Source organism: Crotalus tigris, unplaced genomic scaffold, assembly GCF_016545835.1.
Source record: "Crotalus tigris isolate CLP2741 ecotype Arizona unplaced genomic scaffold, ASM1654583v1 scf7180000017987.690289119674:8195010, whole genome shotgun sequence".
NCBI lineage: Eukaryota > Metazoa > Chordata > Lepidosauria > Squamata > Viperidae > Crotalus > Crotalus tigris.
Genome location: NW_024096758.1, coordinates 2,895,188 through 2,911,111, shown reverse-complemented (window position 1 = coordinate 2,911,111; position 15,924 = coordinate 2,895,188). Strand labels below are relative to the sequence as shown.

The 15,924-nt window shown below is 38.2% G+C and overlaps 1 protein-coding gene across 1 annotated transcript in view; it reads left to right on the top strand.

The window, feature by feature from the left end:
• The first annotated feature begins 3,122 nt into the window (after positions 1-3,122).
• Positions 3,123-15,924, top strand: part of ELP3 (elongator acetyltransferase complex subunit 3) — a 100,609-nt gene continuing 87,807 nt past the window's right edge. The window contains exons 1-6 of the mRNA XM_039345956.1: positions 3,123-3,800; positions 9,079-9,178; positions 10,104-10,242; positions 12,307-12,377; positions 13,662-13,725; positions 15,212-15,280. Of these exons, the coding sequence (XP_039201890.1) occupies positions 3,782-3,800; positions 9,079-9,178; positions 10,104-10,242; positions 12,307-12,377; positions 13,662-13,725; positions 15,212-15,280 (462 nt within the window). The 5' untranslated portion in view covers positions 3,123-3,781. The remainder of the gene's footprint in view (positions 3,801-9,078; positions 9,179-10,103; positions 10,243-12,306; positions 12,378-13,661; positions 13,726-15,211; positions 15,281-15,924) is intronic.

The window sequence follows — 15,924 nt, the reverse complement described above, 5'->3', positions numbered from 1 at the left end:
CATAAGTAATCTATTCCACAATCAGCAGTTAGCCACATCCTCTGTACCAATAATATAGTTTATTTGTCTGTGACATCTATGTATATAGATTATGTGCATTAGGTGTTGCTTTGATTGCTGGAACACTATGTTAGCAATGAAGAAATCAACATATTGGCAGAAACTGACAGGATGATATCCTGACTTATTTCATTTCTGTTTCATAGGCCATTCAGTCTAGCTCCAGCTTTGGCATTAATCTCCAACCATAAGTAGCACATCTTGCTTGCATGCTCTACATTTAATTTCAGATTGAACTTGGCCACAAAACCTATCAATCTTATCTTTTGCATCAGCGGTTGAAGCATAAACCTAGTATCAACGCTGCTAACATCGGATGTTCTTGCTTTAACAACAGATGGAAATGTAGCCATCTTTTCTCTATCGCTTTTAGAGTTTGTTGATGCTGGGAGGGGAATGTGGATGAAAGTCCAGGTAGTCATAACAATAATAACTCAGCCATGGGAACCCAAGGTAATTAGGTCCAGAGTTGATAGAAATTTGGCAGGCAGGAGAGATGGGGAGAAAGCCTGCACTTGGGGGATGTGATTTATGACTGTTAATTGGAGGAGGGAATTGTGCTTTGCTACTTTGTGCCAGGGGAGGGGAATTCAGTTTTTGGCTTCAATTGTGTAGTGCCGATACTTTGTTTCTCAGCTAAAAGATTCTTTAAGGAAAACAATGCCTCAAGGTTCTTTTGAAGAGATTCATTTGTCAGAACCATGACACCTAGATTATCGGCAAAGCTAATTGGTATTACTCAGTCACTGACTTCATTGGATCCAAGTACTATCCTTGCTATATTCTTTCTGATTACTGAAAGCAAGCAACATTTTCTTTGTTTTTGGATCCTGAGCAGTAAACAGTATGGTCAGCTGACTGAAAGCGTCCAATTTCAATTTAAGTCAATTTGGTAATGCCTAAAATGTCAGTGTATAGTTGATGCATTTCATGTCTCACCGTGTTGAGCTTTCTTTTCTTCATGCTCCCTTTGTTCCATGTTCCCACTGTAATTCAGTCTTTGTAGAGGTTTGGATTATTTTTTTTTCCTGCATGGGCACATCAGCAACTAGAGAACCAGGCATTTTTAATCTAACCATGTCATAAATACCATTAGTACTCCAAAAAGATACTTAATCTTCATGAGTAGCATGAATGTATCTGAGGGCCCATCATCCAGCACTATCATCATCAATCACTTCATATTTTTATCCATGTTTTTTTGATAAAATACGAGTGGCTCACAATTGCCTTCTCCTGTGAAGTATGAAATGAACTTTGTCACTATCCATAAAAAGATCATCTGCCTTCAACACTTTTCAATATCATTGCTGTCCAATATAGGTGCCTGCTTGTTTTAGGTGGGCAGCTGGGATGACCTTCATGACTTGAGTGACCCTTCTGAGATTACATGTACTCTTGGCATACATTACCAGCATTCTTTACTCAGTCCTGCCAGGACCATCACCACCACCATGGTTCTCAGTCATCCAAGTCATAGTTGTCTCAAAGATGCTGTTGGAAGAAAATTCTTCATCATGAAGAATAAATAACATGGCGACTGCTTTAGAAAGAAGGTTATGGTTGATTGAATAGGAGAGCCAGACAGAAAGATGGGTCTGGCAGTGAAGAGGAAAAAAAGGCTTAGCACACTGCAGGGAGTAGGTTTTTATACCCTCTGGAGCCTTTTGTTTGGAGGTTATTTCCTGTTTGAGGCTTTATATTTCCTGTGTCATGTATTTTGATCTGTGTCCCTTTGGCATCTGTGGGTTAATCCTATTATGTCCCAAAGTTCATATCCTGCTTCCCTGGTGCTGAGGCTAATGACTCTTAGAGTTTGGGTAGGGTATGCAGATTTTAGGTCTTTTTGTCTTCCTAAGTTTCTAGCCGGGGGGGCCTCCTACATCTGCATTTGTACAGAGCATGGGGGAGGGAGAGCTGGGACTATTAAGCAAACTGGGCATGCTTTTCTGGTTCTTCCAATATCTTTTTAGGAAATATATTTTTATGCCCTTTTAATATTTCCTTCTCTGGGGGCCTGACTTCCCACAATGCTTTTTCAAGAGGCAACTGGACTTTGTTTTTCCTTCAAAATGTTTTGCTTCTCAACCAAGAAGCTTCTTCAGCTCTGACTGGATGGTGAGGAATGGAAGGATTTATGTTCCTTGCAGATAGCTGGTCATTTGCATTTTTTTTAGAGCAAAGGTGTCAAACTTGCAACTGTCACGTAAAGTGTCGCAATGTATCACAACTTTTTTTGCCATCACCAGCAATGGGGTGGGTGCGGTTTCGCTATGATGCATCCAGCCTACAGGCGGGCAGTTTGACACCCTTGTTTTAGAGAGTCATTGGGGCCATTTGGAGGTTTTCTGTGTCCTCAGGGTCACCTGACTAATGCAAAATGTGTGTGGCTACAGGATGTTTTCTGCCCTTTTCCTGTAGTCTGCAATGTTTTCAGGAAATCAGTTCATACTCCCACACCATTCGAAGGGTGTTCATCCCAAAGAGCATAGCTAAATATCATAGTTCATAGTTGTTCAAAAGATGCTTTTTCAAGAAGCAACTGGACTTTCTTTGTTTTTCCTTCAAAATATTTCGCTTCTCAACCAAGAAGCTTCTTGGATGAGAAGCAAAATGTTGTCAAGGAAAAACAAAGAAAGTCCAGCTGCCTCTTGAAAAAGTACCTTTGGGACACCACCACAAGGCAATCTAAGCACTATTTATTAAATGTTTATTAGTCATACCTTATTATGATGAGAATTCCAAACATTGTCGGTTTTTAGTAATGGTTAAATAAAACATGAAAACTTATTGTGATAGCAAATCATATCTACTAAAAGTAGCGAACCAATAGCCTTGCTGGAAAGAAAGCAACCACCTGTTATCGTAGACATTAATCTCTTTGAAGGCAAGAGGGCTGATTTAGGTTAACGTAAAATAAGGTGACCAACTTTTTTACAATGAGAAGACACAAATAAATTGTAGAAAAAAAATAACGTAAATAAAACATTTTATTCATTGCAACAATACAGAATACACTATAATATGATAAATGCATAATAAAAAACATTTGTAACAATAACATTTTATATTGTAATTATGCTTACATGCCTATTAATTATTATTTAAATGAGTACAAAAGAAGGACTGTCCTCCCTAAAGGAGGACGATTGGTCACCTTACTTAAAACGGCGGTTCTCTACATGCTTACGCGATCTAAAAAGCTATCAGAGCCGAGCTGCAAAAAAACCTTAAAATTCCTAGATGGCAACAAAATTATAACTTTCTGCTTCCTCCTCTATTCGGCCTCCGGATTTTGCAGTCCTGGCCACGCGTAAAGTCCACAAGGCCATAAGGCAGATAGTTTGCTCAGGAATTCTGGGAGTTGAAGTCCACAAGTCATAAACGGCAATCGTTCCCCATCCCTGCCATTAGGCATCAATACGCGCCCTGGCTCCGGTTGCAGCGGAATATGGTCAGTTCGAAGAGGCGGGACGTCTCGAGCTTTATCAATCCCTTCTCCTCGTGGGCGCGCTCGACTCTGTCAATCTCGCTCAGAAAAAAAACTGCCTTCTGTTCCTACTCGGTTCCCTGTATTTCTTTTGTTTTGCGGCACTGTCGTGAAGAAAAAGAGATTAGCCTAGAGTGGCATAACAGAAGCTCCTGCTTGACGGCCGGAGAATAAAAACGGGGAGGGGAGGACTTGAGAAATCGTTTCGCTGTCGCCAGGGTGATCTTCGCCATGAGGCAGAAAAAGAAAGGTAGAAGGGGGGACGGGACAGAAGGGATATTGGTATGAAGCTTTCTGAAAGAGACGCCCTCCAGATGTATTGGACTGGGTGTGGGACCGCGCTATTTGGGTATTCTGGGAAATGTAGTTCCACTACAGTTCGAACGACTCAAGATAGGACAGTCTCATGTTCACCGATAGGAAGTTGCGACTGAGATGGCTTTTAAATATGATCAGCATCATTAGTTCAAAAAGAAGTAATTTCATCATGAGAAACGTGTGTGAAAATGCTGGTTGAGTATTCACAGACTTGAAGGGTTTCCCTCTGTTCAGCATAGGAATCCAGATTAAAGTATCCCAGGGAGAGATACTTCCCCCATTGAAGGGGAAACCACCACACTCAATCACAATCTGCCCTCCCGTAATTTAAATCAATTTTCCCGTATCCTGCTGTCTGGGGCAGTAGAGAATCTGCTGGACCCCTTTCAGGTGTTTAACAATGCTAGTATATCCTGTTTTGCTCTGCTAAACTCAAAAAGTTTCTTTACTCAAGACTTATTCCCAGTTCCTTCCGTCTCTCTTCATAATGTGTGTGTGGATGTGCCTCTTTCAAGTCAGCACTGACTCCTGATGACTGCCTGGACAAGTCCCTGCAGTTTTCTGGGTTAATAATTTCAAAAGTAGCTTGCCATTCCTTGTTTCTTAGGGCTGCAAGTGATTGTCTCAAGGTCACTCAGCTGACTTTGTGCCTAAGGTAGTATTAGAACTCATGGTCTCCTGATTTTTGCCTACTGCCTTAACCACTACACTAAACTCTCTTCTTACTTGGTTTCTAATCATCTAATCATTCTTGCTGCTTTTCTCTAACTTGTTTCTCTTTGTCTTAATCCATACTATGTGGTGTCCCAAACATAGTAATCATGGTAGGATCTGACCAAAGCAAAATGGAATGGCTACTTTCTGTCATTTGGACATTATACTTACATTGATGCAACCTAAAATTGCATTTATATTCTTTTGCAGCCTAATTACATTGCTGGTTTAGTTTGTAATCTATTCCTTGGCCTTTTTCACAAATATCATTAGTAGGACAAATATCACCTTTGCTATCTGTGCATTTGATTTTTTTTTTCCTTTAAGAGAAGAACTTGCCTCTATTAAACTTAATTCTGTAACTTTTGGTCCATTTCTCTAAAATGCAAGGCTATATTCAATTTCCTTTTAGTCTTCTAGGTATTATCCCATCTCAAATTTTAAATGCATTTCCTGCATCTTCTCCATGGCATTATTGAAAGTATTGAAAAGATTGAACTCCTTGGTACCCAACTAAATGTCAGTTTAATTTGATAAAACATTAATAAATGCTTTTTGAGTATGATTTTCAAATAAGCTAAGTGTCTACTTAATTAACATATCCTCCAGTCCATGATTATTCTGTGTGAATATCTGTTCCTTAGAAAAGAACAGATTATTGCTTTAGGAAAAAAATATAATTCCTCCAAGAACTCTTTCACTATTACCTTCCTTCTTGGAGTCTTCAAACATCCTTGAGGAAAGTTAACTAGGGGTGACCTAATCATTTTCACTTTGTCCTCTGCAGTATGTACTACAGTTTTCTTGCCTATTTGAAGGCAGCATTTCCTCATCTCTCACACATCATCTACCACAGAGCAGTGCAGAGGCCATATTGATTAGTACTAAAGGCACGTGTTCTGTGATTCAGGTGAATCAACTCTGGGCTTTGAGAGAAGAGAAAGACTATAGTGGGATGAAACCCACAAATGGAACACACAGCTAGAGGGATTTAAATTATTTAAAAGAAACAAACCAAACAAAAGAGGAGGTGGAGTTGCTCTCTATATAAGAAATAACTACATCTCTACAGAAATAGAGCACAAAAATGATGAAAACTGTCTTGACTGCATTTGGGTCAATATAAAAGGGGAAAAATGACATTGCCATAGGTGTATACCAGACATGTTAAACTCGTGACGTCATGTGACATCATGCAACGTATCAGAGTTTTGCCATTGCCGGCAATGGGGTGGGTGTGGCTTCCAGATGATGTGTCTGGCCTGCAGGCTGGCAGTTTGACACCCCTGGTGTATACTATAGGCTGCCCAACCAAACAGAGGAAATAGATGAACTTTTTGCTAGTCAGCTAACTAAGGTATGTAGGAAGCATATCATAATAGTAATGAGGGACTTTAATTATCCTGACATCAACTGGAAGACAAACTCTGCACCAAGTGCAAGATGAAACAAATTCCTGACAAACATAGCAAACAACTTTCTCCCAAAAAGTAGAGAAGGGAACTAGGGGATTAGCCATATTGGATCTAATCCTCACTAACAGAGATGAAATGATAGAAGGTGTTGAACCCACAGGAACCTTGGGGGGAAGTGATCATGCAATATTGGAATTCAACATTAGGGAAGCACAAGCAATAGAATACAGTCAAACTAGAGTCTTGGACTTCAAGAGACCTAATTTCAATAAACTTAGAGCTTGGGAAGGATTCCGTGGATGAGAATCCTCAAGGGGAAAACAACTCAAGAAGCTTGGGAAATTTTGAAAAGTGAGATAATAAAAGTCCAGCCTAGCACAATATCAACAAAGAAGAAAAATAAAAGCTCTCAAAAGAAACCAGCATGGCTGCATAAAGACTCTTTGATAAATTGAAAGATAAAAAAGACAAGTATAAAAAGTGGAAAGAGGGGCACATAACTAAGGCAGAATATCAGCAAATAGCCTGAGCTTGCAAAGATGAAGTGAGGAAAGCTAAGGCTCAAAATGAACTATGGCTTGCAACCAAAGTCAAAAATAACAAAAAAAGCTTTCAACATGTAAAAAACAAGAAAAAAGTTAAGGAAATGATTGGTCCATTAGTGGGAGAAAGTGGCAAGAAGGTGGCAAGCAACAGGGAGAAAGTAGAACTATTTAACTCATTTTTTGCATCTGTCTTTACACAAAGGGAAAAAAACAGTCCAATCTATCAAAAACAGTACCATAAAAAACAGATTAGAAACAAGTTAAGATAGGCAAAAAAAATGGTAAGTAAGCACCTATCTAGCCTAGACGAGTTCAAATCACCAGGACCAGATGGATTACATCCCAAGGTTCTCAAGGAACTGGCAGATGTGATCTCAGAACCACTGAACTATATTTTTCAAAGATTCTGGAGCACTAGGGAACTACCAGAGGACTGGAAGAGAGCTGATGTAGTTCCCATCTTCAAAAAGGGAAAAAAATAGATCCAGGAAACTACAGACCTATTAGCCTGACCTCAATACCTGGGAAGATTCTGGAAAAGATAATCAAACAACAAAACAGCGAACACCTAGAGACAAACAAAGTCATTACTAAAAGCCAACATGGGTTTGTTAAAAACAGATCATACCAGACAAATCTTACTGCATTCTTTGACAAAGTGACAAAATTAGTGGGCCAGAGGAATGCTGTGGATATAATTTACTTGGAGTTCAGTAAGGCATCTGACAAAATAGATCACAACCTACTACTTGATAAGATAGAAAAATGTGTGTTAGACAGCATCACCACCAGGTGGATTCATAGCTGGCTCACCGGCCATACTCAGCATGTGGTTCTCAATGGAACTGCATCTACATGGAGGGAAGTGTATAGTGGGGTGCCCCAGGGCTCTGTTCTAGGCCCAGTGCTCTTCAACATCTTGGAGGGGATTTGGATGAAGGGATTTGCAGACGATACCAAGCTGGCAGGAATAGCCAACACTCCAGAAGATAGACTTAAGATACAGGAGGATCTGGACAGACTTGAACACTGGGCACTATCTAACAAAATAAAATTCAATGGTGAAAAAAGTAAGGTTCTACATTTAGGCAAGAAAAACCAAATGTACATGTATAGTATAGGTGGTACCTTGCTCAATAGTAGTAACTATGAGAGGGATCAAATCTCACCGGCTCAAGGTTGACTCAGCCTTCCATCCTTCCGGGGTAGGTAAAATGAGGACCCAGATTGTTGGGGACAATGTAAATATATATATACATTGCTTACTGGTGTACACCGCTTAGAGAGTGCTTGCACTTAATGCGGTATATAAGTCTCATAAATAAATAAATAAATAAATCTTGGAGTCCTAGTGGACAATCGCTTAAATATGAGCCAGCAGTGTGCTGCAGCTGCCAAAAAAGCCAAAATAATGCTAGGCTGCATTAACAGAGGGATAGAATTAAGATCACGTGAAGTATTAATACCACTTTACAATGCCTTGGTAAGGCCACACTTGGAATACTGCATCCAGTTTTGGTCACCACGATGTAAAAAAGATGTTGAGACTCTAAAAAGAGTACAGAGAAGAGCAACAAAGATGATTAGGGGACTGGAGGCTAAAACATATAAGGAACGGTTACTGGAATTAGGTATGTCTAGTTTAATGAAAAGAAGGACTAGGGGGGACATGATTGCAATATTCCAATATCTCAGGGGTTGCCACAAAGAAGAGAGAATCAAGCTATTCTCCAAAGCGCCTGAAGGCAGGACAAGAAGCAATGGATGGAAATTAATCAAGGAGAGAAGCAACCTAGAACTGAGGAGTTAGAACAATTAACCAGTGGAACAACCTGCCTCCAGAAGCAGTGAATGCTCCAACTCTGGAAGTTTTTAAGAAGAGACTGCACAGCCATTTGTTTGAAATGGTATAGGGTTTCCTGCCTGAGCAGGGGGTTGGACTAGATTACCTCCAAGGTCCCTTCCAATTTTATTATTATTGATCATCAGACAGTCAGCCAGATGTTCAGACTGGATTTGGCATTTTTGTCTACCTATCGAGTCATTACCAAGGACCTGGGATAGGCAGATGTGGATGTTTGATGGTATTACAGATATTGTTGCAGGATGGAAGCAATTCCTAGTAAGGCCGCTTTTTGCAATTGAGTAATGGCGAATTTGTCAATGCCAATGGTGTTTAAGTGGTGCTCCATTTGTTTTGGGATTGCACCTAAGGCAATTAATATTGGTACTACCCTTGCTTGCTTTTGCCACAATCTTTCTATTTCTATTTGTAGGTCTTTGTATTTTGTTATCTTGTCCAGTTCTTTCTCGTCTATTCTGCTGTCTCCAGGCACTGCCACATCCACTATCCAGACTTTTTTGTCTTTCTTATCGATAGTTGTTAAGTCCGGGATGTTATGTTGCAGGTGTTTGTCTGTTTGAATTCTGATGTCCCAGAGATGATGATGATTACTATTATGTCTGAGAGAGCACAAGTCAGTTTACATTTGTATACTTGCACAGATTCTTTCATAATCTTTTACTTCTGCTTTAGGAGATCTCAGCCGAGCAGAACTCATGATGATGACTGTAGCTGATGTCATCAAACAACTCATTGATGCCCACGATGAGGGCAAAGATGTGAACTTAAACAAGTGAGTTGACTTCTATTTCTTCTTTGCTCTTCAACATTTTGCTGTTTCTATCTTCCCCATTTTAATGGGAAAGGCTGTGCCCTGTAAAAGGTTTGTATCTGAAGTTCTAGAGAGCTTATTATAGCAAACCTAGGTTGGATAGAATGCTGGTGTATCAGATTTTAGTGAATAGCAAAAAGATAATTGGAGATAGGCAGTACTACAGACCTCTATGCCATGAGCAGCTCTTTAGTTGATCACCAACACCTTCAAAAATCCACTGACAACCAAAGCAGCTCGTGGAATACCGGTTGTTTATGCATTTAGTATCACATCATCATGTGATACTGAATTCTAGACTAACTATAGCTTCTGAGTTAATCTCACAGACAGCCCCATATATGGAGCAATGCCTTCCCATCCAGAACCAAAAATAGATTTTCAGATCTAGGCAGCCCCTAAATCATTAGCCACTCGGTCTTGCTAGTTTGAGCTTACGTTTGTTCCTCTCCATCCAGAACCTAAGATGCTGAGATAGAAGCTTAAGAGCATCAAAGATTAAATGTGCAATAATTGATATCTAACCCCTTGCTAATAGACAGCCTCACTCAATGGCTTCATGTAGATATTGAATAGGATCAGAGAGAGAAAAAATTAAATCATAAGACTCTGTCCAAAGAGAAGAATATAGGGCTGGAGCTCTTCCCTCCTTTTAGTACCAACTTTTTTTGTATTTGTTATACTCCAATGTAATTGTATTGAAGAAAAACATATATAATAGACAGAAGCAACCTGAAGCTTTTTGGTTATTATTGATCATAGCATTACCAAGGCAACTTCAAACATTGATATGGACTGACATGGGTTGAAATCCAAGTCATCTGGAAAGCACCAGGTTGCCTCTCCCTGTTGTATAGTCTCTAAATTGCATAGCTTTCAATTTCAGGATTAAAACAAGGACGGCTGCCAAGTATGGCCTTTCAGCACAGCCACGTCTGGTTGACATCATTGCTGCTGTCCCCCCTCAGTACCGCAAAGTGCTGGTTCCTAAGTTGAAAGCAAAACCCATCCGAACTGCTAGTGGGGTAAGTCTTTGGTTTTTTTTCATGCATAAGGTCCCAGAGTCTGTGATAAGAATCTCCACTTGAAAAAAAAAAACAGTACTGTATCTGAGATCTTGGAATCTACTTCCAACCTGAATATATCGAAGGAGACGAGATCTGAACATTGCAGAATTTATTTGTTTTTTCTTAAAATCTGATATTCCCCACTTGGAACTGTGTGCAAGATATGCATAAACATAAAAATAAACTATATACTTAGAATTAAAGAATACAACGACTTTGAACAGCTGCTGAGCACATGAAATTGCTAAGAATGAAAAGTTAATTCATTTTGTGTTGCCTTAAACAACTTTAATGTGTAGAGAGGAAGTAATTTTGTTGTTGCAATGAACCTTTGTTGCTGTGTGACAATAAATCTACCAGAATATTCTGAGTTTGCCATTCCTAAAGTATGGAAATAGATGGGCTAGTGGTTTAACTCTGGCCTGTATTAAGGCAACTTCAACTTTCTGCTCTAGGAATATAATGTTTCCCTAGTTTTATATTTTTCCTAGGTAAATTGTTAATCTTTTCCAATTAGTTTAACAGTTACTGTTCTGGCTTGCCCAATAGATGTAATTGTCAAATCACCACAGATATGCATAGGGCTATACACATTTTTTGAATTCAAATCCTTTTAAATTTAAAACACCTATCACAAAATGCCCCTCTTTAACTGCAAAATTATTTGCAAGTTTGTGTTTCTATTTGTACTTGTTTACAGTTAAAAAGTTATCATTGTAGCCTTTTTAGTACTTGCAGCAATATTTCATGGAGAAACTCAAATAGATTGAACTTCGCAATCTAAAATTATTAGATTTTGCAAAATCATTATTGACAGACCACAACTTTGCCTGCCACACTTACAGGGAGAGAAGAGAATTTTGTCTTTAGGTGAAAGTAGTGTTGTTCAAGCAGTTATAGTCACACATTGATTTTCTTCCTTGGCCATTTTGTATCCCCAATATATATTTGTGTAGCTTCAGAGAAGAGAGAAGCAACCTAGAACTAAGGAGAAACTTCCTGACAGTGAGAACAATTAATCAGTGGAATAGTCTGCCTCCAGAAGCAGTAAATGCTCCAAAACTGGAAGTTTTTAAGAAGAGACTGGACAGCCATTTGTCCGAAATGGTGTAGGGTTTCCTGCCTGAACAGGGGGTTCGACTAGATGACCTCCAAGGTCCCTTCCAACTTTACTATTACTATTTCCGCTTGCTCTTGTTTTATCAGCTGAATAAATTCAACTGATAAATACCTTCAGTGAAGAATGTTTTCAATGTATGAAAACTATCACCTGAGGAATATTAGCTAAACATTTTATATATTTTTAAAAAAATATTCTCACCTGCTTTCCAACCCCCCTCACTATCTTGCTGAATGCATGTCTCAGCTTGGATGTTGCTTAGGAGATTAAGAGAATGGCAGAGTTTGTCTATTTTAATCAATTACTATTTGAGATTAAGGTTTTGTTGCAGCAGTTAATTTAGTTTGCTGCCCATCTTTGAAGGGATTTGATTTCAGAAGGATATCTGCCTATAAAGGATAAACAAGAGTAATCTCCTCAAACTGAATTTTGCTCCAGCTCTATATAATGTTCTTGAGAACACATGCAAAGCATTTCTGATTGTTACTGCCCCAGAACTGGTATCTCATTCATATGCTAACCAATCCTTGTTAGCTTTATGAGATCAGTCAAGGCTTGCTAAATGCTATAATTTGTCATCCAATGGTAAGGCAATAAATAATAAAATTAATCTATAAAGAGTAGTCACAGTACTATTCTATACTGTATATATCTTCTCTAAAATAATTTCTACTAAGGTAATGTACTTTGAAAAACAATGCTTGTAAAGTTGTAAACTTAAACAGTTAGAGCTTCCTTTAGTGATTTTCAGGAAAAGTTAAAGTGATTAGGGAATAGCTTCAGGATGTTCTGAACAGAACAGTTGTTTTAACCATTCCTTCAACTGTTGAGGATTGCTGTATTTGCTGTATACAAAAAGACCAGATATTTAATAACTTCTCTGCAATACTCCTTTCTTTCAGATTGCTGTTGTGGCAGTAATGTGCAAACCACATAGATGTCCACATATTAATTTCACAGGAAACATATGCATGTGAGTATGTCTAATAACATGTCAGAATATCTTAACTACCTAGCCAAAACATAGATTTTCTTGTTTGCTTGTTTTTTACTTTTTCTTGTTTAGAATCTTTTGTACTGGAGTAAAAAATAAATATGAAGAATAAAGTATTCAGCTTCATTTAAAAATAAATTCCTAATAATTATAAACATCTTTTTTAAAAATAATAGGCTATGCTCTTTCTTTAGACTTATCTAAAATGAGGCTTGCATGCATATGATTATTTTTCTATAACTATGGTACCTGTTCTTTAAGACAACCTTTTGGGCACCAGGGATTGGTTCCTTGGAAGAGAGGTTTTTCCGCAGACCGGAGGGGGTGTGGTTTCACGTGCTGCCTGCATCCCACAGATGGGGCTTTGCTTGTTTGCGCAGACCAATTCCTGGCATGCTGCTGCCTGATGCCAGTCCACAAACCACGGGTTGGGGACCCCTGCTTTAAGATACAGGTGCACAACTTTTTTCAGGACAGTGGCTAAACTTGGCATTTGATAGTTTGTAACAAGAGTATTCTAAAAAGCAGATCTAGTCTAAATGTAGCCTTATTTTCATGTCAATTTTCAAACATGAAGGGACTCCAACCATCTTTTAGGAAACAAAAGTACTGAGTAACTGCAATTCAGTGCTTTTTTTTTTTTTTTTTTGTAAGTGTGCTCAGGTGATGGATTTTTGCAGGATGTTTTTTTTAATAGTAATATGGGCCTGGGATTTCAACCTTGCTTTGTGGAGTTGGGAACAATTTACATATAGATTTGGTTTGCACATTATATTAAACAATGTTTTTTCTAATAAACAACTATGATTTATAACCACAATGGCTATTGCACATAACACTCTGAGCCAGTGCCAATGAAACTACATTATGCTGTAGCATAATACAGCCATGAATTTTTCTAGTAATCCTCATTATCAACTTAGCCTTTCATGAAACAAGGTTAGGGTTGGTTTTTCTAGTACATCTGAAGACCCAAACCAATTTTTAAATTGGAAGGTTTCTGGTTCAATTCTTTCTACGGTCTTGAAGTCGATCAGTCAATCAAATTCCTTTCCTCCTCCTGCTTCCTAGGGGCTGGATCTATTTAGGTCAATAGCCTCCTTCCTACAGGGGTCACTTTGAACATCCATTGAAACAGTTCTTTTGCCTTCAAACATTTTGCTATTCATTTAAATGTACACAGTCTATAGGTTGCCAACCCTTGCTTTTAATAATATACTCAACCTCTAGCTATGATTTCATTTTTTTTTCTCGAAAATATAGATACTGTCCTGGAGGGCCTGATTCTGACTTTGAATATTCAACACAATCTTACACGGGATATGAGGTACTGCTATCATGGACCTGTTGGTCCTATTTCAGGAAAAAAAATACATTTACTATAAACCAGAATATCAGAAATATTAGGGGAGGACCAGTTTATTTTACGTTCATAGAATAGTGGTGGATTTGGGTTTTTTCCCCTTTCTTTCAATATTTCACAACTGTATCCAAAACACAGTTAGAAATGAAGAGATGGTTGTGGGTACAGATAAGTATTCTTTCTACATTGTTGTACTGACACTGTTAGAGTGATACAACAGCTTCCCCAACTTACTGGTCTTCTGGAGTATGTTGGATTTTATCTCCCCTAATTCTCATCCAGAATAGACAATGCATGTGAAGGACTTAAGTTCAAGAAAATAGTTAAAGAACTACATTTGTGAAGTAGTATATTAATATATTAAGACTTTTTCAAATTGTGTCTCCAAAAGTGTTCCATTACACCTCCCCTTATCTTCAAGTAACGTATCCACTAAGAGTGGTGTCTGTTTTTAAAAAGACACTTAGTTTTTTATTGATAGTTAACTCTGTCTGGCTATTTGCTGAAGTCTGATATATGAACTAGAAGCAACTGTTTAAGAAATTACAAGGTAATTGACTCAGATCCCTTTTCCCATAACTCCTTAATCTATTCATCTAGCATATCTACATCACATACTTGTTTTGAAAATGGAGATTGTATATAATTATTCTATAATTACTCTATTAGATGAAGATCTATTTATAAAATCCCATTTGGTCAGGTTTCTAGAACTCTTCTGGACATTGCTACTTAAGTGTCAAATTTAATGTGATATAATTAATTATTAAATAGAAGAATGGTCATCTTCTTTGCAGCATGTAATTTACATTTACATTACATAAATTTTAGTCTATATACTGAATCTGTTAACTTTTTTTAATATGCTGAGCACTATTTTTGAACAAGATTGTATAATCCTCAGTCCACTAAAAGCTCTATACTCCTGATCTAGCAAAAATAAAATTTAATAGTACAGTACAGTTCAGACTTTGGATTTGATGTATTATTTGCCATCGAGTCAATATCGACTCTTAACAAACACATAGATTTTCTCAATCTGTCCATAACCCAAGATTTCAAGTCTTCATGGAGTTCCATTTGCCACTGTGAGTGAGTCCATCCAACTTGCTAATGGTTGTTCTCTTCTTTTTCCTACCACCTGGGTCAGCATTAGAATCTTCTACATCAGGGATGTCAAACTCACAACGTCATCTGACGTGTCGTGACTTTTTTTCCATTGCCGGCAATGGGGTGGGCATGGTTTTGCCATGACGCATCTGGCCCAGAGGGTGGCAGTTTGACATCCCTGTTCTACATACAGCTAAATCCTTACATAATTGGTCTGAAGTACTATAAGGTAATTTGATCTTGATCATTTGTACATGAAGTGAGAGGCGTTTGAAGTATAGATGCTTTAAAACAAACTTGCTAGTGGTTTCCTAAGGAATATTGTTTTGATTTCTTGTAGCCAACATCTATGAGAGCCATACGTGCCAGATATGATCCTTATCTCCAGACCAGACACAGAGTTGAACAAGTAAGGATTTATTATGGTGGGAGAATGGGATGATGTTGGGATAAAAATAAAGCAATTTAATTCTTTCATAGCTAAATGTGAAGCTTGATCTTCAATTATGTCCATGACCTTAAATAAATATATTTATTAAAACCAATTTAGCATTCATGGAGATTAACCAATTGGCAAAAGATTCTTTCACATAGAAAAGCATCAGTAAAAATGAAAACTGAACCAAAAGGAAAATATGCTAAATGCCAAATGATTACAGTAAGGCAAAACTGGATCTGAAGTTTCGCCCCCAAAGCATCTGATAAATGTTTCCCTTCTTCCAACTTATCTTTAACTGTTCAATTAACATTCAAACAAATTGTTGTGGTAACAATTCCTGGATTGGCAAGCTGGATGGTATCACATTCCATTGCATGACCTTGGAACTGCCAGTGGCTCTCACAGGATGGCTCAAAGAGTAGTTTTGATTCCTCCTTATCCCAGCCTCCCTTCTACCTCCTTGCAGCTCCCTCCCCCCATTGCCTATGGCAGACTGGCATCTGGCAAAGCATGGCTGTAGCAGGATGGCAGTCCTGACAATTACTTTCAGCTACTGCAGCAAATTATTTGGGCTAGATTAAAAATTGCACCAAACTCTGAACCTTTTTCATTGA